This window comes from Serinus canaria, chromosome 5, assembly GCF_022539315.1.
Source record: "Serinus canaria isolate serCan28SL12 chromosome 5, serCan2020, whole genome shotgun sequence".
NCBI lineage: Eukaryota > Metazoa > Chordata > Aves > Passeriformes > Fringillidae > Serinus > Serinus canaria.
Genome location: NC_066319.1, coordinates 9,563,207 through 9,591,036, shown reverse-complemented (window position 1 = coordinate 9,591,036; position 27,830 = coordinate 9,563,207). Strand labels below are relative to the sequence as shown.

The 27,830-nt window shown below is 47.4% G+C and overlaps 2 protein-coding genes across 4 annotated transcripts; one reads left to right on the top strand and one right to left on the bottom strand.

Annotated features, from left to right (window-relative positions):
• Positions 1–1,215: 1,215 nt before the first annotated feature.
• Positions 1,216–7,623, bottom strand: TMEM80 (transmembrane protein 80). 3 transcript variants are annotated; one of them, XM_050975198.1, is made up of 5 exons: positions 6,901–7,623; positions 4,712–4,728; positions 3,414–3,507; positions 3,220–3,312; positions 1,216–2,311 (listed from the first exon to the last, which is right to left on the bottom strand). In XM_050975198.1, the coding sequence occupies exons 1-5, from the start codon at positions 7,601–7,603 to the stop codon at positions 2,106–2,108; spliced, it is 1,113 nt and encodes a 370-aa protein (XP_050831155.1). In that variant the 5' UTR covers positions 7,604–7,623; the 3' UTR covers positions 1,216–2,105. The 3 variants fall into 3 exon arrangements, with proteins under 3 accessions (XP_050831155.1, XP_050831156.1, XP_009095402.1); XM_050975199.1 differs by having other exon boundaries at positions 4,712–4,724; positions 6,986–7,360; XM_009097154.4 differs by having other exon boundaries at positions 1,217–2,311; positions 6,986–7,063.
• On the top strand, positions 7,618–27,052 carry DEAF1 (DEAF1 transcription factor). The gene is made up of 13 exons (XM_018922156.3): positions 7,618–7,834; positions 8,601–8,698; positions 9,047–9,176; positions 10,024–10,170; positions 10,970–11,109; positions 11,728–11,793; positions 12,723–12,849; positions 14,690–14,818; positions 15,556–15,684; positions 17,463–17,713; positions 23,524–23,589; positions 25,267–25,356; positions 26,375–27,052. Exons 1-13 carry the CDS (start codon positions 7,618–7,620, stop codon positions 26,477–26,479), a joined length of 1,695 nt encoding a protein of 564 aa, XP_018777701.1. The 3' UTR covers positions 26,480–27,052.
• The last annotated feature ends 778 nt before the right edge of the window (positions 27,053–27,830 follow it).

Here is a 27,830-nt window from a genome sequence, read left to right as displayed (position 1 = left end):
ATCACTCAAGGTGAAGCACAGGAGCTGTGACTCAACATTAACCTGTGTGACCCTGTTTGCTGTATCACCTGCATTCAGGTAAAAATTATGCTTTGCAATATCCCTTTTAGAACCTGTCAGTTGTTCTGTGGGCAGACCTTCGTGTGAGGCAGGTGCAAACACCAGGAAAAGTTTGTGCTTTTTTTGTGCCCATATCCAGGAAGAGTTTTGCTTGTGTGCTTTGATCGTTAATGGGGCAGGGACAGCTCGGTATGTTGGTCACTCCTTGGAACAAGCATGTGATGGCACATTCCATCATGCCAAGCAAATCTGGGAGGACAAATAGGTGGGGGCTCCATTCAGGCAGATTAAGCACAGAAACATTTGGTTGTTCCATTTCCTGGGTGCTCCTTAGCCACAGTTCTGCTGTGATGTTTCTGTGGGAGCAGCAAAGGGCTGGCTGTGCCCTGGCTTAGCAGGACCTGCCCAAGGGGATTTGTGCCAGTGGGTACTCTGACTGTGACTGTCAGGTGGTGTCATGTGGACAGAACTTGCTGTTACCTGGCCTGGGAGTAGAAAGATTAGGGCTGGATGGGACTTTAAACCTTATCTCCTCCTATCCCCCTGCCAAGGGCAGGGACACCTTCCACTAGACCACATTTCTGCAAGTCCCATTCAGCCTGGCCTTGGACACTTTCAGGGATCCATGGGCAGCCACAGCTTCTCTGGGCAACCTGTGCCAGGGCCTCAGCACCTTCTGAGTCACAAATTTCTTGCTAGTATCTCATCAAAACCAATCCTCTTTTGGCTTGACACCACTCCCCCTTGTCCTGTCACTACATGCTCTTATGAAAGGTCCCTCTTTCTTGTAAGCCCCCTCTAGATACTGGAATCCTTATGGTTGGAAAAGCCCTCTGTGATGATCAAGTCCAAGCACTGAATTACTGACGGATGAAACTAGGCCCTTCCACAGAACTTCTGTGTCTTTCATCCCTTTCTAACCCCACCAGAAAGCAAAGAGCAGCATGGCTGAGGTGCCACAGGCCTGCACCCCACAGTTTTCAGCCCCTGGTGATTGCAAATTAGCTCAGACCTTCCCAGGGCAGAAGGGGTACACACAGCAGCAGGATCAGGATCAGAAGACACACACATCCAGGCTTGCCCAAGTCTTCCTTTGGATGACTTAGCTGGAGCCCAAGATCTGAACACGATGCTCTGCATTTCAAACACTCCTTAGATCTAAACCATTATTTATTTGAATGAATAAATAAATACAAAAATAGGAAATTCTGAATAGAAAATAGGCTTCTTCAAAAACCCAGGAACTCCCAAAGCTTTCCATTAGCACATATTTTTGAGACAGTAAAAAACTCTGCACTTGCACCAGTTAGAAGTTAAGACAGATTTGAATATAGTAATTTTTGCAAAAAAGTAGAAATAAGCACATTTAACAGTGAATAGAAATAAAACTGCCAACATTCTGTTGGACTTTTAAAAAGGACAGAAGGGAGAATGAATGTTGAATGGTTTTGTTCATTTTAAAGCCATCCTGTCTAACCAAACATCCCCTCACGTAGTAAGAACTGGCTGCCAAACCTTGTGGCTTGGCTCTCCAGGTATGCACAAAACCCAGTTCCACTCTCCCCCGCTGGGATACATCAGGTTCTGCCCTACTAAAGTCAGGGAAATTACCACTGAGGTCTGGAAACACAAATGAGAGCAGCAGAGCAGCTGTGCCCTCAAACACGGACGTGTGCGTGGCAAGGCACAAGTGAGCCCTGGCCTGATTCATTTCTGTGTCACTTGGGCTGCATATTGCTCCCGTGCCGTGAAAACTGCCACCATGCCAGCGGCACTGCCTCCTATCCTGTGTTGGGAATGGATATTTAGTACTGACCCCTGGTGAATACCAGAGTTTCAAGTGCTTTGTGATTCATCCCTTGCCTTTGTCCATAAATAAGCCAGTGGTGGACTGCATCACACAGCTCCTAGGCAGGACATCCATGTCCCCAAAACTTCTCATTTAACCAGAGAGAAGCTTTACAGGGCTTTTATATACAAAGGAATTCAGCAGTGGAGGTGAAGCCCCACTCTTTCAGAGAAGGAATGTGTGGGAAGGGCTGGGCTCAGCTGACAAAGGCAGCGATGGCCGTGACCTTGAGCCCTGACTCGAGCCCGTAGGCCGAGAGCAGCACGGCGTTTAGGAGCACATCTGCCCACAGCACATAGGTCTGCCACAGCAGCAGGTAGACACACAGCAGCACACTGCCCATCGTGAGCCCCAGGCTCAGCCCCAGCGGCACCTCTGCTTCTGTCAGGTTGCCCTTGAAACCTGCAAGGAAACAGAAATCAAAAGTCCAATTTGTTCTGACAACACCTCAAGCTGTAACTTGAGAATATTACTGCTCAAAAAAGACCCCGGATCTGACTGAGTCCTAAAAAAGCTCAAAATACATTGAAATACCAGCCTGAATCAAAGCTCTGCCAGCAGTCAAACAGCAAGCCCAACACCAATGGGCAATCCATTTCAAAACAGGAAAACTAACCAAAATTAATCTAAGTAAGTTCATCAGTTGATAATCACAGCCAGGGCACCTCTTCTTACAACACAGAATCACTTCTGAAGCTGCATCCTTCTGAGCACTCAGCTTCAACCATCAAACTCTTCCCGAGCCCCCCAGCCCTGCACTCAACGTGGTGACCTCAGTGCATTCCTGGAGTCCAATCCTCATTTTCAAGTCTTATTCCCTTCTAATCTATTCCTGTTTCAGATGGCTGGTACCTTCTCTCTTCTTTGCAGCTTATTTCCAAGCTCAGCTCAGTAGATTTTGGTGTTTAACTACATTAGAGTTGAAACCCACCTCTTTAGTCATGGATCAGGCTCCAAGCAAATACACAGAGAGATTTAAAGCAGCAGAATAAATCCAACCCTAAAGCCACTCAAATTGATTCAAGGGCCCCACCCTGCATAAATGCCTTTGGAATATTAAGCAGATTTTAATAGTGATTTGGCTTTTTTAATAATTGGACTTGAAGAAGTTTTAGCAAGCTCTTGACAAGATCAGGAGGCCCTTCCCGCCTTTCTGTCTTAGTGAAAGGAAGGTGTTGGTGCTTGCAGGTGTCCGCAGGAGAGAAAGGAAAGGTGTAGGGGTCTTCAAATATCTGCTCAACTGACAGACCCCATTTCAAATGATTCATGTTTACAGATTACATTCCAGTTGCACTGATAACATGACCTACCCAAGTACAATCGAGGCACTTCCAGAATGGCCATAAGGAAAAGCACAGCAAGATCAGGAGCCAAAAAATCATCTGGATAACTGAAAACCTGACCTGGAGAATAAACCAGAGTAAATAAAGCAGGAAGACACAGCAGGACAAAACCGGGCTGTGCATCAGCACAGCCTGCTCTGGGGACAATACCTGCAACTTACTTTTGTAAATAATCATTGCAAGAGTTGCCAAGAAGTAGAAGACGTAATAAACCCCATTTACATGAAGCAGGATGTGCAAGGGAAGCGATGACAGCTGAGAACTGTTGTTAAGGATTTCTCATAGCGATGAGGTGGGATCTATTCCATAAAAACACCATTTCCCAGTAACCCAAAAATGTACTGCACTCCCTCTTTATACTGAATGCTCCAGCTATGCCTGGCTGTGGGGGAGGTTCAGGAAGGAACTTGAGGCTGTGAACACCATGGCCTGGGATAAAAGCCTGCTGTTTCAGGCTTGGCTTTAGTTCCCTTTTTAAGGAATTTTATTTGGACTGTAGTGAGGCATCCGTTAGCCCAAGGAAGCAGGGGGGATGCATGTGTACATTGCCCCAGACTACTTCTACACTTCTTAGTCAGCCTTAAGGAAGTTGACAGAGAGTTGGCAAACTCCATCAAACTTGTGTTTGGAGAAGAGGTATGCTCTGTGCAGCAACCAGGCCTTGCTCCTGCCCACAGCATGGAAATGCTTTGCTCCCTACCTGTCTGAGCTCAGCTTTGAGATGCAAATTCCTAAGAAACAGCCTTAATTCACTCCCCTCTCTCCCCCAGCCTTTTTCAAATCCTACAAATATCTCCAAGCAGGGATTTCATCCTAGGCACCTTTTACAGGAACTGCCCATCCTGCTTCTAAACCCACCCACGCATCATGGATGGATTCCAGTTCCCAGAGCAGTTCATTTTATTAACACAGAACCAGGTTTTGGGGTTTTTCCAGTTGAAGGAAGGTGGAGCAAAAAATTACTAGATAGGTTCTAAGCATGGAAATCTCCAGAGCCAAGGGTGTCTCCTCCTTGGAGGTTACTTGGATCTTGGCAGGAGTAAAGGTGGGGTAACTTACTGTAAGAGAGGAGGAAGTTACTACTAAGGGCTGCTTTTACTACCCCTTGTCAGCTGTGTCAGCTGTCTGTGAGCTGTGATGCAGGGGGTGTGTCCACCAGTCCATAAATGCAATTTTTAACCTCCTTTCCAAAGAAAATGGGTTAAGTCATGACTACAGGGGGGGCAGCAGGGTTTCTGCAGGAGCCCATCAGGAGCAAATCCCAGCTAAACCTGCACCAAACATCTTCCACTGGAAGCAACGTGGTCCCAGGTTGTGCTTCCTGTGGATGACAGTGACAGAAGATTCAGGAGCACAGACCCAGCAGTGTGCAGAGTTACTGGACAAAAGATAGGAATCCACTTGAGGCAGTCTTCTCCAGGAGTCTTGCATGGAGGGAGCAGTGGTACAGAAAGGATACGATCTCTGACGTTCTTCCTTTCCATGGAGAAGGAGAAAACAAAGAGAAGAAAATATGTCTAAATCCAGAAACATTCTAACAATGGTATCTAAGTTCTGGGAGGAATCTCTTTTTTCATCTCCCAGGAACATTTATTTAATGGACTTCAGGTTCCAAAAATAACCTTTTCAAGTAGATGAAGCCTCAAAAAATTTGGGGAAAATCCCTACTGGGAAAAGCCACTTTCAGTGAGGAACTTTAGGCTCTTTCAAAGCCTGAAGGAGTGCACAGGCATTATCCAGAACTTGTTTATCCTGTCCTTTCCTAGCAGATGACACTTCATCCCCTCTAACTATGCAGGAAGGAGGTGAATATGGGATCCATTTGCTTGTAAATTGTGAGAAAGTTTGTGGAGAACACAGGGCTCCCGGGTTCCTCTAAATACCATCCCTCCAAATGTCATCCCTCCAAACCAGTTCCCTTCACAGTCATTCCATCCCATTCCAACCTCACTGTGCTCTGAGAGCCCACAGAAATCAAACCAAGTATTCCCAATGATCCAACCAACATATTTCATTTTTTGGCTTATTATTTCCTGCAAAAATCACATAAAATTCCATGCAACATGATGGCACCAACCTACTAAAGCACCTCTTGAGTTCCTTATTAATATTCTCGGCCTCTCTCAGACACATGAGGAATTGCACAGTTGGGATTTCTGTTCCAGGGAGAGTAAAACCTGTAAAAGGCCATTTCATTTGTCTCCTCAGGGACAGCTCATCATTGTCACACCGCCATCCTCATCCCTGGGTTCCTGAGCTCAACATCCTCTTCACCTCAGAGTTTTATGCATTTAGGTCCAAATTAATAGCGATGTTCCCCTTAACTCCAGGCAGCTAATTAAGGTGTCCAGTGTGGGAACACAGTAGGAACAGGCACATGATTTTAGATGATTCATGTGTCCATGATCTGAAATGTCTCCTGGACCTGATCCTCTCCTCTCAGCTCTCTGTGCAGGGACTGGGGGGCTCCCATCACTCATCCTGTCACTTGGGAGTGACAGGACATGGGGGAATTCCTTTGATACTGGGAAGAAATTCTTCCCTGTGAGGGTTCTGAGGCCCTGGTACAGGGTGCCCTGGGAAGCTGTGGCTGCCCCTGGATCCCTGGCAGTGTCCAAGGCCAGGTTGGACAGGGCTTGGAGCAGCCTGGGATAGTGGAAGGTGTCCCTGCCCATGGCAGGGGGTGGATGAGTTTGAAGGTCTCTTCCAACCCAAACCATTCCAGGATTCCATGATTCTATGTTCATTCAATATCCAAAACTGCAGCTACACCACTGATGCTGAATTGTATGATAGTCAAAGCCATGGAATTCCCACAGGGAACTCCAAGTGAATTCCCTCAGGACAGCTCCCCAACTTTATATGGGAAATCTTCTTTATTTAATCCTTTCCTAGGAGAAGGCAGTGAGCCTCCTGCAGCTGTTCCAGGCCAGGATGGCAGCCACGGTTCCTGAGGATGTGCTGCCTCCCTCAGAGCGAGCAGGACATTTCACAGGGATAACCCCAGAGCACACCAGAGCCAAGAGGGATTGTCAAACTGCCTGAATATATAATTTCAGTGCTTTACCCAACAAAATCTTGGTTATCTATCCAGGCTGGTGCTGATTTTAGAGTGAGCGACACTGAGAATGGGGATTTGAGGTGGAACGTGGCCCATTTTCTAACAAAATGGTTTAATTTTTAACATAAAGCTTTACAGAAGGCAGCAGATGTGGTTAGCATCGCCCAGAGCACCTCATTGCACAGTCTTGGGAGTAGCATTTCTTTAATGAATTCAGCACAAATTTTCTCAGCCACGTTTATCTACTCCAGCCAAAAATTTTACATTTTTGGGAGCAAACTCTGACCTCGGTGAAAGACATGGAAATTAATGATTTTGACCACCTTGAGGATGAATTTTTTCTCCTCTGAATCCCAGCAGTTCCTAAACTGAAGCAAAGATCTGGATTTTCACGAGGCGTCTGTCGGCCTCAGGAAAGGCGTCTTTCCCGGGGTCAAGGTACTCCCCAGCCCGCACATGCGCCAAGCCCCGGATCGCGGCGCCACCGGGATCTCCTCAGCGTATCGGGATTGTCGCGATATGCCAACGGGGCTGAGCTCCACCTCGGCCCCGCCTCGCTCTAGTCGTATCCCCCCACGAGAGGTCACCTCTAGCACGGTGGGAGACAGTCCCCCCGGTGCCCCGGAAAGGGCTGTCGTGTCGCTGTTGTGTTGCTATCGCGACACCGCTCACCTCGGCTCGGCACCGCCATCTTGACACCCCTGCCCCGCCCGCCGGTCCTTCGCCGTCCCGACAGCCCCCGCGCGGGCCCTCGCCCCGCCCACCCGCCTTCGGGCGCGATCGGAGCGTTCGGCCCGGTTCGGTCGCTTTCGGGCGGATTCGGGCGCTGCCCGTTCGGGCGTCTCCGTTCGGGCCGGCGAGCGGAGCTCGGGCGCGATCGGAGAGGACTCGGCACACATCGGCGTTCCTCGCTACCGCCTTCGGCTGAGATCGGACACTGCTCGAGCGCGCTCGGGACTCTTCGCCTCGCCGGGCCGCACCGCTCGGGGACTCGGCCGCGTTCGGGCGGGCTCGGGTCTCACCCGATCCGTCAGGTACCGCTTCGGGCCGCGCCGCGCGGACTCGGCCGCGCCCCATTGGCCAGCCGGCAGGGAGCGCGCGCGCCGGCCGCCTTCGCACGGGGCCCGAGCGGCTCGGGCCGCTTCGGGCCTCATCGGAACTCGGTCGAAAGGCCCCGAACACGCTCGTCAGCAGTCGGGCAGGCTCGGCGGCGCTCGGCTCGCCGGTCCCCCCTGCCCGCAGGACCCCCCTCAGGCGCGCCCGAGGGGGAGGCGGGGCGGGCTCGGCCATCCCCGGCTCCGCGCATGGAGCACAGCGACGGCGACTCGGCCGCCGGACAGCTCGATTTGCCCGCGGGACCGGGGCAGCAGCAGGAGCCGCCGCAGGCAGCGGAGGGGGAGGCGGAGCCCGAGGAGCAGGAGGAGGCAGTAACGGTGATGGCGGCAGACGCCGAGCACATCCAGATGGGAGCACCGCCAATGCCAAGCGCCGACGAGGCCGCCGCCGCCGCCGCCTTCGCAGGTCAGGGCGGGCAGCGCTCCCTCAGCCCGCCCGGGGCTCGCCCAACCCGGGCTCCGGCCCCCACACAGCCCCCGGGGCTCGGGCTGGGACAGCGAGCTCTCTCAGGGAGCGCTCCCACCCCCTCGCCGAATCCCACACTCCGCCCCTTCACACGCAGTAAAGAGCGGGAGGCGCCCGGTGCGCCTGAGCCGCGGCCCCGTGTTCCCGCAGCCAGGCACCCCGAGTCACACAGCAGCGTCGTGCAGCTGAGCTGCGGTGTCACAGAGGCCAGAGCCCTTCGCCCGCCCTAGCGGCTGTTGTGCTTTCACCCTCACCCACGTGGAAACCCAGAGATTTGAGCCAGGCCCAGCGCTGAACACAGAAACGCTGGGCTGTGCGGTTGTCAGCTCTTAACTGGACGACGTGCACAGGTCATGGCACCATGGGAATTAATACATGACAGAGACAGAGTCTGTTGTTCAATTTACCCTGATGTCTGCGGGCACCCCTATTTAAATAAAAGCACCACGGCTCGGAGTATCCCTAGTACAGGTGCCATATTTATTTCCCTTAGTTTATCACATGCTGATAGTGACTGCCCTGGTTTCATGAAGGTTAAAGCCTGTTGAACTCAAAGATTAATAGAAATCAGAATGATTGTGTTCATAACAACTTACAGATGCCATGAAAAATAATTTAGAATAGGAAGGAAGAATGAATTTTTCAGATGTTCATCAGGCTCTCTGCATGAAGCAGAAAATTTAATTATCTCTGTTTTACATTCCAGAAGTCACCACAGTGACAGTAGCCAATGTGGGGGCCTCTGCAGACAATGTTTTCACCACATCTGTGGCCAATGCAGCTTCAATTTCAGGACATGTGTTGGTAAGTCTGTCCTTTCATTTGAGGGCCTTGACAAAGTTTCTCAGTGTAAAGAGCTGTAGTAAGGTCAAAGACTTGTTTTCATTGTAATATCCAGGCATTAAACTACAAACCCATTAGCTGGGGGACATACAGGGGTTTAATTCCTAACTTTTTTACCTTTCCACCCCCACATATTTGTCTGGTAATAGAACTGGTGACCTGGAACATGAAATCTTTGAATTTGCTTCAGAGACTCAAAAATTAACCTAAGAACTGTCATACTGGTTGGAGTTTTGGGATACCTGTGGATTACTGAAGTTTATTTGTGTTGAAGTGTTTAAATCAATTTAAACTCTATTTCTTCTGCAGTCTGGGAGAACAGCCCTCCAAATTGGGGACAGCTTGAACCCTGAGAAAGCCACTCTGATAGTGGTGCACACAGATGGCAGCATCGTTGAAACCACTGGGATCAAAGGGCCTTCAGCACCTCTCACACCAGGTATTAGACAGTCTCCTTGTGGTGGGTCACTCTCCCACAGGGATGGCTTCTACTCCCCTCATCTTTCTGGAATCTAAAAATATGTGCATAATTTTATAAGGATGGTTTTTCCTCTTAAAACTATAAAGTTGTTAAGATTGGGAAAGACCTTTAAGGTAACATGTCCTCACACAGTATTTTGTGTATTTCTTGGGAATGAAAGAATGCTTTTTTTTTTTTTTCCCCTGTCAGAAATGTGTTTTATTTCCTCATTATTTGCCCTAACCCTGGGAAAGAAGCTGCTTGAAAAATCTTGCCCTGCTACTGGGATTTCTACACCCATCCCACCCCCAAGGGCACACAGATCATTTTAACCTGGTTAATAAAAATCCAAGTCTCCCAGTTCTGCACGTGTTCTTTCCAAGGCTCCTGGAACACATTTTCGTGTCCATTCAGGCTGATACTTTAGTGTCTCTGTCGCTGAGGTTTTGTTCAGAGCTGCCTGACAGTTTCCTTGCTGCCCACGAGATGGCACAGCAAACCTTCAGTGCTCTAAAGCTTCCCACGGGATGGGCTCTGGGAAGGGGAATCTCCAGCCAGATCTTTACACCATAGCTTGCACGTGTTGTAAGGATCAGGTCACAATTTCAGTGTTTATTCCCTGTTAGAGCCTGTTTCCTCAGGTCCTCTTTGCTTAATTATCAGCCCTTTTTAGTTTGTTCAGGCTGAGTTTTTTGTGCTGCTTCATTGGGGGGTGGGCATTCCAGCTGCTCCAGTCAACCCCTTGGCATATCACCCAGCCGAGCAAGGGATGGAACACCACTCTGCCTTTTGGTTCTTGACAGCTTTCTTTTCTCTTTTCTCCAAGGACCACAGTCTCCTCCTACCCCTTTGACAGCTGTCCAGGGGAAGAGTGGAACCAAATACAACTGGGACCCGTCTGTGTATGAGAACGAGCTCCCAGTGCGATGCCGGAATATCAGTGGCATTCTGTACAAGAACAGGCTGGGCTCAGGTAACTGCCACCCTGGCTCAGGGGTGGCGCAGCTCCTTCTCTTCCTTCTCTATTCTTCTTTTAGTCAGACTGTTCTTTAGGGCTGATCGTGACAGGAAGAAAAACCAAGAGAGTTTCCAAAACCGCCCCAGTGCCTTTTGATTTTACTGTTCCCTTTTGTTTTGCTTTTTCTTCAGAGGCTTTTTAACTTTTTCTTAAACTGCAAATATCCAGGCTGCCATGCAATGAGTCTCCTCAGTAATAGGCTTACCTCTTTAATGATTTTTTTTTGTCTCATGAGTAGACTTGTGTATTTGCAAAACTCTGAAGAATCCCTGCTGGAATGCAAATAGTTTTTTCTCTTCACAGGGGCTGCTGAGCTCTTCCTCTTGTCTTTTATCCCTCTGGGGAAACTGCAGCAGAAATTGCCAGCCAGCCTGGCTGCCCAGTGCAGTGTTTGATTTATGGACAGAAAGTTTTCTTCTAAACCTACCACAAACACAGAAAGGATCAGAAATTTAAGTACAAATCAAGGAAAGACTTAAATTTGTGGTGTTTGTCCAATAAAGACTTTTCTTTCTTGTGGAGGAGTAATTTTTATAGCCTTTTGAGACCCAGAGTTGGAGCTCTGAACATGCCCAATCATTGTCACAGCCATGATAATAAATGGGCGTAGTTACCCGAGAGCAATGGGCATTTTTAGTGGTTCTTACAGATTAACTGCTGTTTTGTCCAGCAATTTTCATATTTTCTTCTTCAGAGAAGTGGCAAAATTATCCTTTAGCCTGGACTAACAGTGTATTTTGTTTCTTTACTTCAGGAGGCCGTGGCAGGTGCATTAAGCAAGGGGACAACTGGTACAGCCCCACGGAGTTCGAAGCCATGGCGGGGCGGGCCAGCAGCAAGGACTGGAAGAGGAGCATCCGCTATGCTGGGCGGCCCCTGCAGTGCCTTATCCACGTAAGGTTAAGTTTGCTCCCTCCTTTCTGCAGGAAGGGGCAGCTGGAGCCAGGTGCTGATGGCACCAGGAGCAGTGCTTGGTTTAGTTGAGGGGCAGTGATGTAGGGGAATTGTTTTTGATGTTTCAAATAGCACACTGGGACTCTTGTTTATACTGGAAAGAGTTTCTGCAGGGTGAAACCCAGCCTTGAGCTGTGCCACAGGAATTGAGCTCTCACCCGTGATACTGTAATACTGAAGGACCTGATGTCCTTCATTGTCTTTTCCTGTCACACATTCTTCATTGTCACCCTTCATTATTTGGGTCCTTTATTTGATTCTCCTGGAGAACTTGGCATTGCCACTAGGTTGACAGTTGATTTCTGTTTGAGCAGAAATCAAGTCACAAATTCATATATCCTGGCCTTTGGGTGTGGAAAAGGTTTGGTTTTCCTTTTTTCTCCTCTGACCCCCTCACCCCATTGCCCTGGTGTGAAGAACTTGCTTCTCTGTTACTGTACAGCATCCAGGAGGGAATGCGTACCACTCTAGAAGCCACCTACATTTTTTAGCAGGATCAAGGTGTGCTCTGGGTGATTTTGGTGACTCTCATGCTGAACTGGTCACTTCTGATTCCAGGATGGGATTTTAAATCCCCATGCTGCCTCGTGTACTTGTGCCGCTTGCTGTGACGACATGACACTGGTGAGTGGGAGGCTTTACATCCATTACTTTAGGAGCTAATTATTTTTGTTGGACAAATTAACTGGTCAAGCTGCCACAGCCTTTGGGTGAGCAGGTCATGGGTGTCCTGGGAATTGAGTGCCCTGATACATGAGTGTTCAGGGATGAGTGCTTTGTCCCTGCCCTGTGGGGAAAGGAGATAACGAACTGCTGGCATTATTGCAGACCCTCAGTAAAAGTGGATTAAGTGGATTGTACTTAGTGCTTATTTCTTCTTTTTATTTTTCCCTCATTTTCTAATTAATATATCTATGCAAAATGTCTTTTGGGGAAGTTAGTGCTATTCATGATTTTTGACTCAAATTTCACAATGTTTTGAGTTGGAAAACTATTTTTGTAAAGATGTAACATAATCTTATGATAGGTCGGTATTTTCATTTTAAAACTACTTGGGGTTTTTTATTTGTTGATTAAGTGTTTGATAGTTTGTTTCAAAAATGAGGTTCAAATTCAGAAGCAGAAGATTTTAGCTTAATCTGGTGCTTTGCCTTTCTTTTCGGCTATAAACTGACTGCTTCTTTTCTAGCCTGGAACTTCTTCCTCTCTTCTCCTCCCTCTTTTTCTCTTCCACCACCTTGGCCAGCAGCTGATTATCTGCCCAGTTCTACTCCTTAAATTATAGTGGGAAGATGTTGAATTTGTGATGATGCCTCTGATGCCTCCAGCTGGAAAGAGCTGAGTTTAACTTTTCTTTTTTTTTTCCAAAGTTCTTTTTGTTTGGAAAACTTTTAAGTGCTTTGGTCTGTTGTTGCAAACCACACATCATCCATGGGGATCTGTGCTGCTGTTCCTGGAAAAATGAGAGTAAACCCAAAGTCTCCAAAGAGGTGCCTCAGCTAATGCCTTTTCCTTTTCTCTTTTCATTTTCTTTCGGGTGTTTTTCTACCCAGAGTGGCCCTATACGACTCTTTGTGCCATATAAAAGGCGGAAAAAAGAAAACGAAATACCAGCAACTCCAGTGAAGAAGAATTGTTCCAAAAACATCACTTTGCTTCCAGCCACTGCTGCAACTACGTGTAGGTTCTTTTCTTCTGGTAAAAATTACTTCCTTTCTTTGGAGAGTTGTTCTGCTAGGTGTTTTATGCCTGTTAGTGGCTCCTTGGAACTGTCCAGCTGAGAAAAGTGTCCTTTTTTGGTCACATTCTTTTCATTCGATGATTTTATTGTCTCAGTATCACTTCCTATTTTATAGGAAGTAGCGCAGTGTTGCCACATCTGAACACAAGTTGAATAGGAAAAAGTGCAGCTCTAGACCTCCAGGAGACTAAGGTTTAAGTATTGTGACCTTCTTGTGCCATGAACAGTAGGTTTCATATTTTGTGCTGAGAGAGGTTTGGATTATGTCCTGTGCCTGGAATTGTTCAAGGCCAGGTTGGATGGGGCTTGGAGCAGCCTGGTTTAGTAGAAGGTGCCCCTGCCCATGGTAGGGTGGTGGAATGAGATGACCTTAAGGTCTCTTCCAAGTCCAAGCATTTCAGGATTCTGTGGTTATTGTTTAAGATTATATTGCCCCCTGTACCTGCTCTCACTGGGGGGAGAATTATGGGATCTTGGCCTGGATCCTTAGTGGATTTCAGGTTGATTTTTCACAAATAACAACTGAGAAATTTCCTGTTGGAATTAGGTTTTGGGAGAGGGTGGCCCTTCTCTGCTCTACCAGAAATCCTCATTCCATCCTCTGAGCTTCTTTGTGTCCCTTAGAAGCTGGAGTAAGATTTGTGCTATTCCTTGCAAAATAGCCTGGAAGCAGCCGGCATGAAACCCCCAGCCTGAAAGTTGTTAATGAAGGAGGCAGAAGGTGATGCTTTGATCTGCACATGCCTCTCCAACATTCAGCTTTGTCATTTACTGGTTTGATTGGCAAATTATCTGTGTGAGAACAGGAATTAATTTGCAAGCTGATCCAGCTCACACATCCCCAGTCACATCCATATGTCCTCCTGCTCTCGGCACGCTGGCATCATCTGCGGGAAACAGTACAAAGTGAGTTGAGGAGGAAGCAACAGAAATCTATAAAAAGAAAAAAAAAGTAAGATTGGATCATCAGCATCAGTAGGAGGAGAAACACACAAGGATTCTGCAGAGTTGTTTCATGGCTTTGGTTTTTTTCATCCCCACATAGGTTTAATCTGTATTGGTTTGTTATGTGAGGTGCTGTGAGGCTGTTCATTCTCTCATGCTGGCACTGGAAGAGAGAGCTAATTGTTTTGGTGGCCAAATACTTCAGCCAGGAATTCGTAGCCACAGAATCAGACCATCACCAATTAATGGTACCAGTTAAATAATCCTCTTTAAAATGAGTTTTAAACATTCAGAAGCCACTCAGGTATAATTATCCAAAAGAACTTTGCCTTGTTCCTTGCATTGGCTGAGCACATTCTATCACTTTGTGTAGATGAACAGCTAAAATTGCCCAGCTGTCATGGAATTAGGTGAAATCCACAAGTTTTTATGCTGATATAAGTAACAACAATCACTCTTGCTAAAATTGTCATAAAGCAGCCAGAAATTGATGGGGTGTGTGGCCTCACTGAATCTTTATGGGAATTGTTAAGTTATGGTTCATAAAATAACTGAAAAGGTGGTGATTTGGGAGGTATTGGGTTATAAATTAACGTTTTGGCCTTGTGCCCCCAGAGCCTTGGAAGGACAGCAGAGCCTTCAAAAACCCATTGGGGCTTTTATTCCCATTTCCAGCTGCACTGGTCACAGGTGTGATCCAAACTGGGTTATCCCAGGCTGGTGATCTGTGAGTCCCCTGAGCTTGGATGGTACAGTACAGGATATCAACAAACAGCTGGACAGGCATGTCCTCTGTGCTGAGTGTTAATTATGAAAGTGCTTTAATGTTTCCAGTCACCGTGACTCCCTCTGGACAGATCACAACCTCCGGGGCACTGACCTTCGACCGCGCGTCCACCGTGGAGGCCACGGCCATCATCTCAGAGAGCCCAGCACAGGGGGATGTTTTCACTGGAGCCACTGGTAAGAGCTCAGGTGTCTCCTAGACAGCTGTGGGGAGGAGGAAAAGAGGTCTGGATGCCCACTGCTGTAGGAAGGAACATTTTGAATGCAACACAAAGGATTTATTTCTCAAGGGAGACACTGCATAAGGCACTGTCCTTCCTGTGAAATCATTTCAGCAGTTTGAAATCTTAGCAGTTGCACTGAAGGAGAAGCGTTGCCCAGGTGTGGCAGCTGCTAATGTTCACCTCTGCTGAGTTCCTAGGATTTATGTTAATCTCTGTAATTTTATTTTTTTTAATCCTCATTTAACCTAAAATACTATCAAAAAAACCCAAACTAGGTGAGGGTTGAAATGGAGTGAAAAATGCCAGGATAAGCCAAACAGAATATGAATGTATGATAGACATTGCAGTTCTCTCAGTTTGAGTCATGCTTTGGGTTGTGAGCTCTCCTGGGGGAATGATCTTGCTCCAAGAACCAGAGTTTGGAGCTCTGTGATGATCGTGGATATTTCAATATGTGGGATGGAACCAAGGAACCTGTGGCTCTAAAGGTGAAAGCAGAACATGGTGGAGCCAGGACCAGGATTCTTTGCTCGCTGACTGTGTGAGATCCTGCTGCTGTTTGACATTTTCAACCCTTTTTACCACAGAGTGTAGGAATTTATATAAAACATAAAAACATAGGGGTGAATGAAGTGTAAGAAATACCTGCCAGGGGTGTTGGTGATTCCCAAGGCCCTTGTTCTCCTGCAGTTCAGGACACCAACGTCCAGCAGCCTTGCCGGGTGTCTCATCCAGAGCCTCACTATCCCAGTTACCAGGACAACTGCCAGATCTCACCTTTCCCTGAGGCTGCACTGCCAACGTCTCATCCCAAAATCGGTACGTTTGTTCTCTCTGTCCTTCAACTTCCTCCCATCTTTCTCAACAAAGGTAAAGATTTGGGCAGAAAATTAAACTTTGCTCTATTTTGCTTGTGAATTTTACAATACTAAGATTTGGACAAGCAGATTTCCCCTTTGTGGGAAATTTTTCACTCTTTATTGAGAGCTTTGATTTATTGATTCTGCTAGAGGCGGCTGCTGCGATTCTGCATCATGAGTTGTTTTCCATTCCCTGCTGTTCCTAAAGTTTTTGCTTCCAGACTTTTGTCCTCTTTGGGCACTGCGGCTGAACATTTATTTAGTGTTTGATCTGAGGAGAACAAACCCAATTAAAATCATGCCATAGAAGCTTTTCTAGACATCCTCACATGGCTTTACTCCAGTGATGCATGCTGGGGGTACTTTTGATCAGGTTTGGTGTCCGTTTTCAGTCCCCTCTGTATGACCCTTATTTATTTATTTGGAGTGGCACAGGATGTTCCTGGTCTCCAGAGTCAGATCTTCTTGTGTTTAAGACTTAGATCTTTATGTTACTAATTAAACATTGTTTGTTTTTTCATCAGTGAATACTTTCTCTTGCCTGGTGTACGTGTGCCAAAATGAGGAATTGGAAGTAATTCCTGTTTGATACGTTATCAAATGCCATGCAGGGATAAATATTGTGCTGGAAATGGAGAGTGGGATAGGCTCTTGTGCAAACAGACATTGATAAAAAAGACTGGTTTATCTCGTACTCATATCTAAGTGCAAATAGTTCCACTCCACTCGTGTGCAAATTCATTACAATTACTGTTTTAATTAAGGGTATTTTGAGGTAAGAAATATTCACAACCCTGAGGCTGGTGGTACCTTTGTTGTACCACTAAAGAATTCAGTGAGGAATGTCGAGGTCAGTGTTGGTAGATGTGAATGTCTTGGACTGAATTTTATGGCAGATGGTGAGTAGTTATTGCTAGAATTACATTTTGGAAAAGTAAAGCTAGATAACATTTCTTCTGGGAATCTTACCTAAGCTGAGCTGACACTGTGTATGGTGGAGTTCCTGGGTCTGGATTTAATTTTGTCATACCATGATCTCCCAGTGTACTTGCAAACCTAATGTGAAAAGTAGCTGGTCCAGTAACACAGTAACCGCTGGGTTATTAAAGGGCTTCCCAACCCATAGTTTTGGGAAGTCCATGTTTGGAATACACTCACTTAGAGGCAATGGTGACTGTCTGGGGTTAAGTCCAGTGTCTGGCCAGGGTTAGGTAATGGTCAGAATTCAGGAAGCACAGATAGTGTTATGTGGATCAGTACTTGAGTTTTGTGGTTTGCAACCTGAGAATTGACATCTGGGCGGGAGCATCAGAATGTCACTGAGTGACTTATTCTGACCTTACGTAGCCATGGCTGAGGGAAGTGTTGTTGGCAGTGGTGGAGGAGTTCCTGGGAATGCTGCTTTCACTGCATCATGGTGCTTCTCCATAGCAGCGCTGGGAGGTGGTAAACTCTTCCCAGGGTCATCCAGGTCAAGAGGAGGTGTTCTTGTCCCATGGGTTTGAGAGTGCCCACGGGCTTGTTCTGCACAGATGTGCACTTGATGTTACAGAAGTTTAAAACTTTAAGAAGTTTAATGTTTAACACTTTCCTGGGCTGGAAATTCTGCAAACCATATTTTAAAAAAGAAACCAAACACCACAGAAAATCCACAAAAACCAACACCCCACAACCACCACTTCATAGAAATGAAACACCCTAATTGTCTGTATATTCTCTTTTGTTCCTTATGTCCAGTGTTGACGTCTCTGCCTGCCCTGGCAGTGCCCCCCCCGACGCCCACCAAAGCCATGTCACCATCGGTGGTGAACGGGCTAGAGGTGACGGAGCAGCGGAGCTGGCTCTACCTGGAGGAGATGGTCAATTCCCTGCTCAGCACAGCACAGCAGCTGAAGACTCTGATTGAGCAGGCCAAGCAGGCCAGCTCCTCCTTCCGTGAGGCTGCTGTCACACAGGCCAAGATCCAGGCTGATGTGGAGAGGAAAGAGGTAACCATGCCACAGCGGCTCAGCCATGGGCACCTTTGGGGCTGAGTGGTGAGCAGAGTAGTTTCTGGCTGGAGCAGTGATACTGGAAATTGTTTCTCCAAGCCTTGAAAGCAATGTTAGCAAGAGAAATCTTCCCAAGTTATTTGTATCCTGGGGAAAGGAATAAAGTTCTCTGGGATTCCAGGAGCTGTGGGCAGCAGGCTGATTTGGTGTCATGATCCTGACCTCTCTCATCAGCTGTCCATAAAGTTATGGGATGTCCATAAAGTTATGCGCACTGAGTCCTGATCTGAGGAAGCTGGTGAGTGTTCAGCAGTGCAGTGGCTGCTGTCAGGGGAGCTGGGCTTTCAATAGGATATGTGGAACAGCTTATCCCAGAATTTATGGGGACGTGTTCTGTCTCAAGGTAAAAGAGGGAGTCAGGGAGGATTCTTTTTGAAAGATTTTTCAGATGAAAATAAAGCACAAATGCGGCAATATTATATCTGAATATAAAAAAGGGTAAGCGTCCTACTGAAGTGGGATAGAAAAGAGAGCAGAGAGGAGAAAAGACAGACGGAGAAAGAAACAAAAGACAGGGACAGCGTTACCACGGCATTACCACCGGTGCTCTGTCAGCGCCAAATCAGCAGGCGGAGCGTGCGTGTCGCAAGGCGCTGCGAGACCCCGCGGCTTTTGTCAGAGCTTGGGCGTAATCTTCAATCGGCGGCGGCGGCGGTAGCCAGCCGCCCTGCGCGGCTCTTGTGAGCGTCTGGCGGCGGCGGCGGCTGTGGGCTCGTGGTGGTTGCAGGCGGCAGCTGCGGGCTTGTCTGGGTGCAGGCGGTGACGCCAGGCTGGTGGCTACAGGCTGAGTGCTATGGCGGGTTGGTGGGGCGAGCAGCGCAGAAACACCGCGGCGGTCGCGGCTGGGGGCAGGCGGCTGCAGCTGCCTGGGAAACGCGGTGGAGGCAGCTGGCTGCTGTGGCGCTCACTGCGTCGGGGAGGCAGCGGAGCACAAGGTCGTCGCGGCAGTGAGCTGGTTCGCGGAAGCAGTGAGGCAGGGCAAAGCATGTAGGGGCAGGGAAGCAGGACCACAGGGAGGAAAAGGTGAGGGGTGAGGAGGACGAAGGACCAAGGTGACTGTCCCAGCGAGCCCCTGATGCCTCCAAGAAACCCAAAGCAAAACGACTCACCATTTTGTCACAGTTAGCTACTTTTATGTGCTAAGGTTCCTTCCACAGCCCCATTTCCCGGGCATTCTTCGTGGCCGTCCGGGCATTTGCCCCACCGGCAAGTGGGGCGGGTCGCTTACAGCCTGATCATGGAGGTTTTTTCTGCCCTGATTGGCTGCCTGGCGAAGCCCTCGCAGGAACAGGGTTACCAGTACATGTACAGACATGTATACCTTACAGGAATTCTTCACCTCATGTGTAACATACGTCGAACCATAAATAAAAATCAGATTGATCCTCTCGGGAAGATAAACAGTAAAGTTTAGAGGTGTTTTGCTGAGAACTGTGCAAGAAAAACTGACTCACAGAAGTCCTGTGGTAGGACTGGCAGGCTGCCTGGCCTCACCAGGAGCCCTGACTGGTTCCCATCTTCTCTCTCTTGTGGACAGGGATTATCCACAAGGACTGCCCTCTTCTCATTGTTGTTCTTCCATGTAACTAGTGCACGGTAGGGATCTTGGATTCTTCTGACCACCAGCTCATGCATGCACCCAAGTATAGCTTCATCTTGAAGGTGCTCTCCCTCATCCACAGCTGATGTGAACTGGGGAGAGAGAGGTGGGGGGCAGTGTTAGAACTGGTGTCACCATCAGTAGCTGCTGAACTCCCTTCCCAAACACCACTTTCCTGCTGGTGCCATCAGCATTGTGCTAACATCAGCTTTCTACTGAATCCATAGGCATGAGTGTGCAGCAACAGGCCTGGAAGAGAGGTGTGGGAAGACTGCTGGAAGCTGAGGACTCCTAGGACAGTCCTTGCAGCCTCTTTGATATTCTTTGCCATGTTGGCTCTGCTAAACTCTCCCATACGATGCATCTTTGATGTGCAGGTGTGTGATACGTTGGGAGTCTAATCCTTCCTTGCGTCCCTTCTGCAGAGCAGGTGTCGGTGCTGCTCCCCAGGCTTGAGCTGGGTACTCCTGGTAAGCTGCACAGAGTGGGACACTGAAATATTGGAAGCTTTGGCACAGTTCAGTGATAAACATCCGCTTTTGTTTAGCTTCACTCTGCTTTTTTCCAGTCTATGTGCATTTCCCTTCTCTTTATTCTCACAGTGGTGTCTGGAATGGTTTACCAGTTTCTCTCCTCACTCCCTGATCCAAAACCAGCTATCTGATGTTCTTTTAGTTACTTCTTGTCCTGGAAACGGGAGTTAGAATCCCTCCTGTGTATGCACTAAAGCTGACTTTACATGGGAAGGATGAGCATATGATTTCCAGAGAAAACCCCTTTCCCAGGAACTGCTGCATGCCCAGTTACACCATTTGTGTCTCACCATTCTTGGTGTGTAATGGGGACCTCAACACTTGTGCACTGTGGTGAAACCACAATACTCATGGTGCTATTTTTTATCATGCAGACAATTCTAAGCTGTGCTGGCTGCTGGAACCATCCAGGCAGTATCACAAGTACCTATGTCTGAATTCATTCCTGCTTATGAATTCCATATGTGGACAAAACTCTGTGATCCTGGATACAGGGAAGCAATTACACTAGAGGTCAAAGAATTTGCTCTCTGCTTTTGTGTTGGTCAAAGGGCTTTTCCCAATTTCCTAGTGGTTTGTAATGTGAGGCTCTTTCCCACTCTGAGTATGTGTGTGGTCCCATGGCTTTTGGGCAGTTAAGGTATATGAGAGGCAGACAGAGAGGTCTTCGTGCCCTTCAGGTAGGGGATTTTTTCTGGACCAGTTTAATACAGAGGAAATTGGTGCTTAATTACCACTTAGTTCATTCCACTGATAGAACTTCCAAGGGTGAGCAAACAGATAAGATGATAACAGAGCTGCAGATTCAGCTCTTCCTGGAAGAGTGACTTAGTACAGAGCAGTATTGTAGAGATCTGATAGAAACAAGCTGGTTCCCAACTGGATGCACAAACATAGGTGCCTTGTTGTATGTTACACATCACTCACTATAGTGTGTTTCAGTATTATATTTATTATTTAATGAGTTTTGGAGTAATTAAATAGCACAAATGAGCTGTCCTGCTCCCATAGAGCAGCAGTTAGGTTGCCTTAGCTTCAAATAGCAGGAGCTGTGCTCTGTGCTGGGCAGTGTTGGTGGTTGTGGGAAGTGTGTCAGATGTGAGGGGTTTGCACTCTGCCTCCCTCCTTGTACCATCTCAGCCCGGTGTTAGGGGCTGGGAGCATCCTTACCCCTTTTGAAGGAACTGTTCCAAGTGCTGGAGATAAAGGCTTCACCAGAGGGAAGTTTTTTTGCACATAATTTAGTATTTTGGCAGTTCTGACATGCACTCAATTGCTTTCTTTGTACTTCTTAATTTCTGTAAATTTGCTCAAGGGTCATGGTTTGTTGAGCAAATTTCAAGACTGAGGATCTCCTTCAAATTTTGTTTCCATCTTTCCCACAAATCATTTTGATGTCCCTGGGTAAGTCCTTGGCCTCACTGTGCCTCAGCTGAAAATAATACTTCCTTCCCAGAGAGCTCATGTGCAAGTTTGCAAAGTGTTAGGAGTCTCTGAGTAAGGTTACATTTGTGTTACTTGGAAGTCCTGGGGAATGATATCCCAAAAGAAAAGCAAACCAGGAGTCCTCCAGCTTCATGTTTATATGAACTTCCAAAATGCATCATGATATTGCAAAAAAATGGAAATATGGAGGGATTTAGAAGGTTTTTCTGAATTGCAGCATTTTGTGTGGGATTAGTTAAATACAATTGCTCTGGTTGAATTTCATGTGGCTGTTAAGAAACAGTTCTCAAGTATCATTAGTAATTAGGTTGTGGTTGAGTATCTGATCCCCTGGTTAATATCTCCATGTTGGTTTTTACTGCATTTTTTGGTAGGGGAAAGACATCTGGGAAATTAGGGTGAGTGGAGTAACAAAGGCTCAGTGTCTCTTGCAATAGATATTTGACATTTGCAGATCAGGCCCAAAATGAAGAGATTAAAGTCAGGACTGACATGTTGGTGTGCTTGGGCAATGTAATTTTTCTGAGTGTGCATTAATCCAATGTTTATATCAGATAAACTTTAGGATTGGGACATTACACATACTCACTAAATTCTGTGCCAGAATTTCTGGGGAATAACAAAGAGATTCAGGAAATGCATTAATTGTATTTTCTGTATAAGTTGAAGAGAATGAGTGTTGAAATCCCACAAATGTTTCAATTGGAATAGCTCTCTTTAAAGCAGAGATGCTTCTGGAGCATCTCTGCTTTAAAGAGATGCCCGTTTGAAAGCAAGGTGGAAAATTAAATCAGCAAACAGCTGGGGCATCTGAATGCTTTTTAAGAAAGATTAAACCAATTCAGGGCTGGAGAGTATGATATTAATCTAAAAAGGGTTGGACAGCTAAGAAATATGTCTCTGGTCAGCAAACAGTGGCTTGTGTACTCCAAACTAGCAGTGATACTCTTGGGAATTGGAGATTCTGGATTTTGTGGAGCTGTTTCTGTGAGAGATCTGAATGTGTCTGGCTTGTTCCTCTCTCTTATCACACCTTTTTCTTCTGCATGGTTTGTCCATGGCTGGAATTGCCTTGTCAAATAGGGCAAAACCAAATCACACCTCTGGCAGGCCACAGCAAGAGGCTTCTCTGCCTCCACCACCATCTGCCTGGAGTTTTTTAATTTAATTTCTGTCACGCTAATATCAAGGTTTTGAAGGTTGTGGTTTCACAGGAGAATAAATACTGTGCTCTCAGGTCATACACTTGTAAATTAAGCCTTTAATCTCCTTATGTGTTGAGTCAACTCCTGGATGAACCTGCTTGGCCTGGAGGAAGGGGTTCAGCTTTTTTTGGACTTTTTAACTGTTCCAAATACATTTAAGCCAGGGTTAGTGCATAATTAATTTGGGATTGGGTTTGGATGCCACTGGTTTGGGACTTCTGTCCCTCATTGCTGAGCATGTTGCTGCTGCAACAGGTACAGCAGCACCTGGTTGGGCTTGAGTTGGTGTGAAGTGATTCTGCCAGGCAGCCAGAGCAGGCTCTGACCACCTCCAGAGGACTGATGGAGTCACAACTGATGGAGTGAGCCCTCTCACTCTTCTCTTTCAAGGAGGAGTAATGATTATGGTTAGTGCTGCTCCTAAAGTCTAAGGTGTGTTAATTTTGTTTGGCTCTTCTTTTCCTCCTAATCCTTTTTGATGGGCTGTACCTTCCCTTCAGACTCCTTTGCCTCTTTGTGAATTAGGATCACTGGTCTTGACCCAAAATTTATCCCTGGAATGTGCCACTTGACCCTGTTACTTTAGTGTTTTCCCCATTGTTCCTGTGCTAATTTTCCAGTTCACATGTGTGTGTGGGGGGGTTGCAGTTAAACCCCCCAGTTTAAGCACAAGTATGTGGCTGGATGGAGTGGGGAGCCGGGCTTAGAGGAAATGTTGTACTGAAGTGTCAGTTTGTCACCTCAGGCTCTTTTCTCACAGGCTCCTTGCTCTGTCTCCACATCAGGTGACAGTGTGCCTCTCCTAGAAGTGACGAGTGAGGGGCCACCCTGTCCTCTTGCACCTGCAGTGTGGGGCTGGGCAGACACAGCTCAGCATAGGGACCCTCCATCCCAGCACCCTTTCCAACCCCTCACGTTGTGCTCTGGCTGGGAAATGACATGTCTGGTGTGTTCTCCTTGCAGCAATACCAGAGCCAGTTATTCCAACAAACAGAGGATGTGGATGGGAAGACAGAAATCATCATCAAGGTAGGCTGGGGATGTCTCATGTTGTGAAGAGCCTTTTGGTCTTTGTCTTACTCCATTTAAAGACTCAGAGGTTTTGTCATTGCTGTGGAATCCTGTGCTCTGTGTCTGGCCTTTTGGCAAAGGATCTGAGCCTTTCCTTCCCTTGGCCAGTGCTCCAAGCAGTGTCTCCCCTTTCCCAAGCATTCCAGTGTTTTGTACTCCTTTACCTGGCCAGGTTCATCAGTCTCCCTCACCTCTGTGTGGTGGTACTGCAGCTCTGGTGGGTGGCTGTCACAGAGCTGTGACAGGAAAAGAATTTACTTCCTTTCTGTCCTGTGAGCTGGTTTTCATAACTCCACAATTTCCTTTGGTATTTGAAATGGGAGTTAGTTCTGGACCTATCACTGAAGCCCTTAGAGCTGTGTTGCTCAGTTCTTTTTCATATCTGCAGGTACAACCATGCCTCGTACAACATTTTCCAGTTACAAACAGCCCCAGTCAAGTCTCCCCTCAGGGCAGGCTTTGCAAGTCCCAAATCACAGCTTTAGGCCGTTTTTGGTGTCCCAAATCCACAGCTGCACATCAGGAGCACAAACACAGTTCAGTGTCACCAGCTGTTCACTGCAGGTACATGGAAAGGTGTGAGAGGGTGTTAATCAGAGCACTGATTTTTGGGGTGGTTTTGCTCAAAGAGAGAAGCCTGGAGGAACTGATGAGCCCACAATACTTTCACAGCCCAGCAACACTTCTTGTCTCTGCTGCTGATGTGCTAATGATTTGTCAGGCATTTAATGAACTGGAAGTGGAATGCTGTGTGAAGTGTCTATTTTGGTGGCAGTTCAATGATGTTTCCACCTAAATATACAGGTTATGTTAATTGATGTCAGCAAAATAAGATTAAAGCGATAGACACAAAAACATCACTTAAAAAGCAGGTGTGATTTTTCACCTGTGTATCCTATCTCACCTTGCTTCTGGATTTAAATCCTGGCTTCTGTTAGAGCCTTCTTAATTTGACTCCTGTTTCCCTCTTTGTACACTTCTTATGTCATCATGACTGGGAAAGGACCAAGGAACATATCCCATAGCAGCAGATGCCTTTTTCCTCTAAAACTAGGGGAAAATACCTGAAGGATCCCATCCGTATTCTTAGTCTGTTGTCCTTCCTCAGACCTTCTCTTAGACCTGCACAGGATTATAAACCCAACAAAATCCCCAATTAATTCTGCCATTAAACCTTTAAATTTGGGATAACCTCAGAGCTTGTGTGTCAACAGCCTGTGCACAGCCTGACACATCTGGGTGGGATACACCTGACTCCTGTAGTTACCCGACTGCTGGATACCAGACCTATCAGGAGGGAGGTTTCTCTGGGGTGGTGGGGATGGGTTTCCATGATCATTCAGTGTCCACACACAGTCTTGGAGGGCTTCCTGCCCAACAGAAAGAAAAACAGGCACATTTTGTTTTCCAGATGAAATTTCATTTCCTGCTAAAAGAGTAAGGAGAGTGGGTCTCTGAGGGTATATCCAGAGGCCACTGGGCCTGTTTGTTGTGGGGTGTGTGCTGAGGCTGTTTTGGGAAATGGGAGCTTTTCCACTCTTCTGGCATTCCAGCCATCACAACACTGCTGTTGCACCTTGGTGATGCCCCTGGTTTGTCTCTGTGTGACTTGTCCCTCTCCATCCCTTCCCACAGCAATCCTGCGTCAACTGTGGACGGGAGGCCACCAACGAGTGCACAGGATGCCACAAAGTCAACTACTGCTCCACGTTCTGCCAGCGAAAGGTATCAGCCTGCTTGTGACTTGGGATTCAGTTCCCTGGAGAGGGCTGTGTGACTCTGGGGACAGCCAGGCTGCTTGGGCTGTCACCTGGTGGGTGTCAATACAGAGGGAGGAACAGACAGCTGAGCCGGGCAGTCAGAGCAGAGCCTTGTGTGGGTTAAGCACTCCAAACCCACCCTGCCAATGGGATCACCAACAAGGCTGTAGTGATGGAGCAGGTCTGCAAGTCAGGACAGGGTTAAAAGGGTAGAGAAGGTCCCCAGGTTTTCACACACCTTCCCAAAGGTGACTCAGAAAATCCAAGTAACACTAGAAATGAAGCATGGACACCTCACTGGGAACTGTGGGGAGCTGGGAGCACTTTTACAGCCTCTTCCTGCTGCTTTCTTCCTTTCCTGCTGCTCCTGCCACGGCACTGAGGACTTAGTTCTCCTTTCCCTTATTTGTGATGCTGCAGGTGATACAGTGGGACAGACTCTACAATTGTGAACTTGGGAGGTGGGAACAGGTGTGAAGTACAGTGGAGGAAGCTGCTTTGTGTCATGTTTCACACCAGTTCCTTACAGTGATCCTTGGCCCTTGCTTGGAGAGAAGGATGGTTCAGTTTAGCCATTACAGCTCTGCTGAGTGGCCAGGTTCAGGCTGAGTCAAGCTGTCCTAAATTCAGTCAGTTCCAGAAGGAATCTGTTCCTGTCCTAGCTAAGCTAATATCCCAGCACAGCGCTGTCCCTCCGGAGCAGTCAGTGTTGAGAGCTGCCTTTCCGGAGAGGCTTTAAGTCCAGGCTCTGACTCAATTTTAGTAAATTTTCCATCTGACTGACACTGATATTCTGGATTGTGGTTTGTGTGGAGATGGCAGCATTCTGCTTAGTCCAATTCCACCTCTTACATTGATCCAGTGCACGGCTCCTTTGTCCTCCATCATTGGTCTGGTTTGTGGAGAGTGCTTCTCACACAGAGAGGGCCCTTCTCCAAGGGCCTGTTCTGCTCACAGCCTTTCCCTCTGCTCTCCCCTGGCAGGATTGGAAGGACCATCAGCACATCTGTGGCCAGTCAGCCACGGTGACGGTGCAAGGGGATGAGGTGCACGTCCCAGACAATGTCATGGAGAAGGTCACCGTGTGAGTGCGCTACCTCCGCAGCCGTTCATGGACACACGGGGCCGGCTGGATCGGCGACCGGCAGGAACGGTCTATCCTGTGCCAACTGTTCTCACTAGCAGACTCATTTTTCATTGATCTTTTGATACTGTGACAGCACTTCTCTATTCCCAATCCCCTTCCAAAGCTTTGGATAATACAGAGACTGTGAAAACCTCATCTGGAACCCTCTCCCTTCCGTCCCAGCCCCAACTGGCTTTGGGAGGCTTTGCCTTTGCCTGACTAGATCCTCCACCATGTGGATTACAGCAGTCTCCTCATCTCTCTTGAGATGGATCTGAAGCAGGTGCTGCAAGGAGATCTGCCTGTGCTTCCTCCTACTGGGGCCTCCCTACCTCTCATTAGAGAAGAGAAACAAATCTTTGGTTGGTTTATTTAATTGCCTTGACAAAGTCGGTACAAGTTCTTAGTTTGGCATTTGAAGGATTTTTGGGTTTCCCGCGTTCCCTCTGTGCTGGACAAATCTGAAACACATTGGACTTCTCCACTTAAATATAGTTGAAAAATAACATGTTGTTAAATAAAATGCGCTGAAAGCACAAGTGTGCCCAGTGGTTCCCCTTCATTCCCCGGGCAGCACTTTGTGGTACAGGTAACTGCTCAGGTGAGTGCACCAACAGCTGCATGTGTGTCTGTACTCCCTGTCTACCTGGGAGGTGCTTTCTCCACAGGGAAGCACAGCTTTATTCCACACCATGCCTGGAATATCACTCATAGCATCCAGCTGGCCAGAATCAGATGGGATCAAGCCCAAGGTGAGCACTGGTGGACATGGGGCTGTCCTGTCTCTGCCCTGTAGGAGCTGCTAATTAGATATGTGCTGACCATTAGGGAGTTACTGGCTTTGTTCACTGCAAAAAAATAATTTTAATTATTAATCTACTGTTTTAATTGTTAAGTTGATCCTTTATTTGTTAATTAAGTTAAATGTTTGTTTGTGGTTGGAGACTTTAGAGGAGTCTTGACAGGTGCACCAGCCTCTGTTTGGTTGGTTGGGTCTGTTCTTAGCTCTAGGCATAGCCCCTGTTAGGGGTCACAACCCCGATGAAGAGTCACTATTGTTCGCTCTGGTTGAGGGGTCACAGCCCCTGTGAGGGGTCACTTGTTCTGGCTCTTGTTTGCTCCAGTCTGGTGATGGTTGATGAGGATGGCTGTTCAGCTCCTGCTCCAGGCAGGGTCACCTGAACCACAGAGTGACCCAACCCAGCATCACACATGCTGTCAAACATAGAAAATTCTATCCTGACTTACGGGAAACTTAAAAAAAGAGAGGAAAGTGCCATTGAAAAGACTCAAAGGTGAACTCCAGGGAAAAG

Coding starts and splice junctions, on each gene's coding strand:
- TMEM80 (XM_050975198.1), bottom strand. CDS start 7,603: ATGGCCGAGCCCGCCCCGCCTCCCCCTCGGGCGCGCCTGAGGGGGGTC. Junction 3,313..3,413: donor TGCAATGATTATTTACAAAA/GTAAGTTGCAGG, acceptor TTTATTCTCCAG/GTCAGGTTTTCAGTTATCCA. Junction 2,312..3,219: donor AGTGCCTCGATTGTACTTGG/GTAGGTCATGTT, acceptor GTTTCCTTGCAG/GTTTCAAGGGCAACCTGACA.
- DEAF1 (XM_018922156.3), top strand. CDS start 7,618: ATGGAGCACAGCGACGGCGACTCGGCCGCCGGACAGCTCGATTTGCCC. Junction 8,699..9,046: donor CAATTTCAGGACATGTGTTG/GTAAGTCTGTCC, acceptor TTTCTTCTGCAG/TCTGGGAGAACAGCCCTCCA. Junction 11,110..11,727: donor CCCTGCAGTGCCTTATCCAC/GTAAGGTTAAGT, acceptor TTCTGATTCCAG/GATGGGATTTTAAATCCCCA.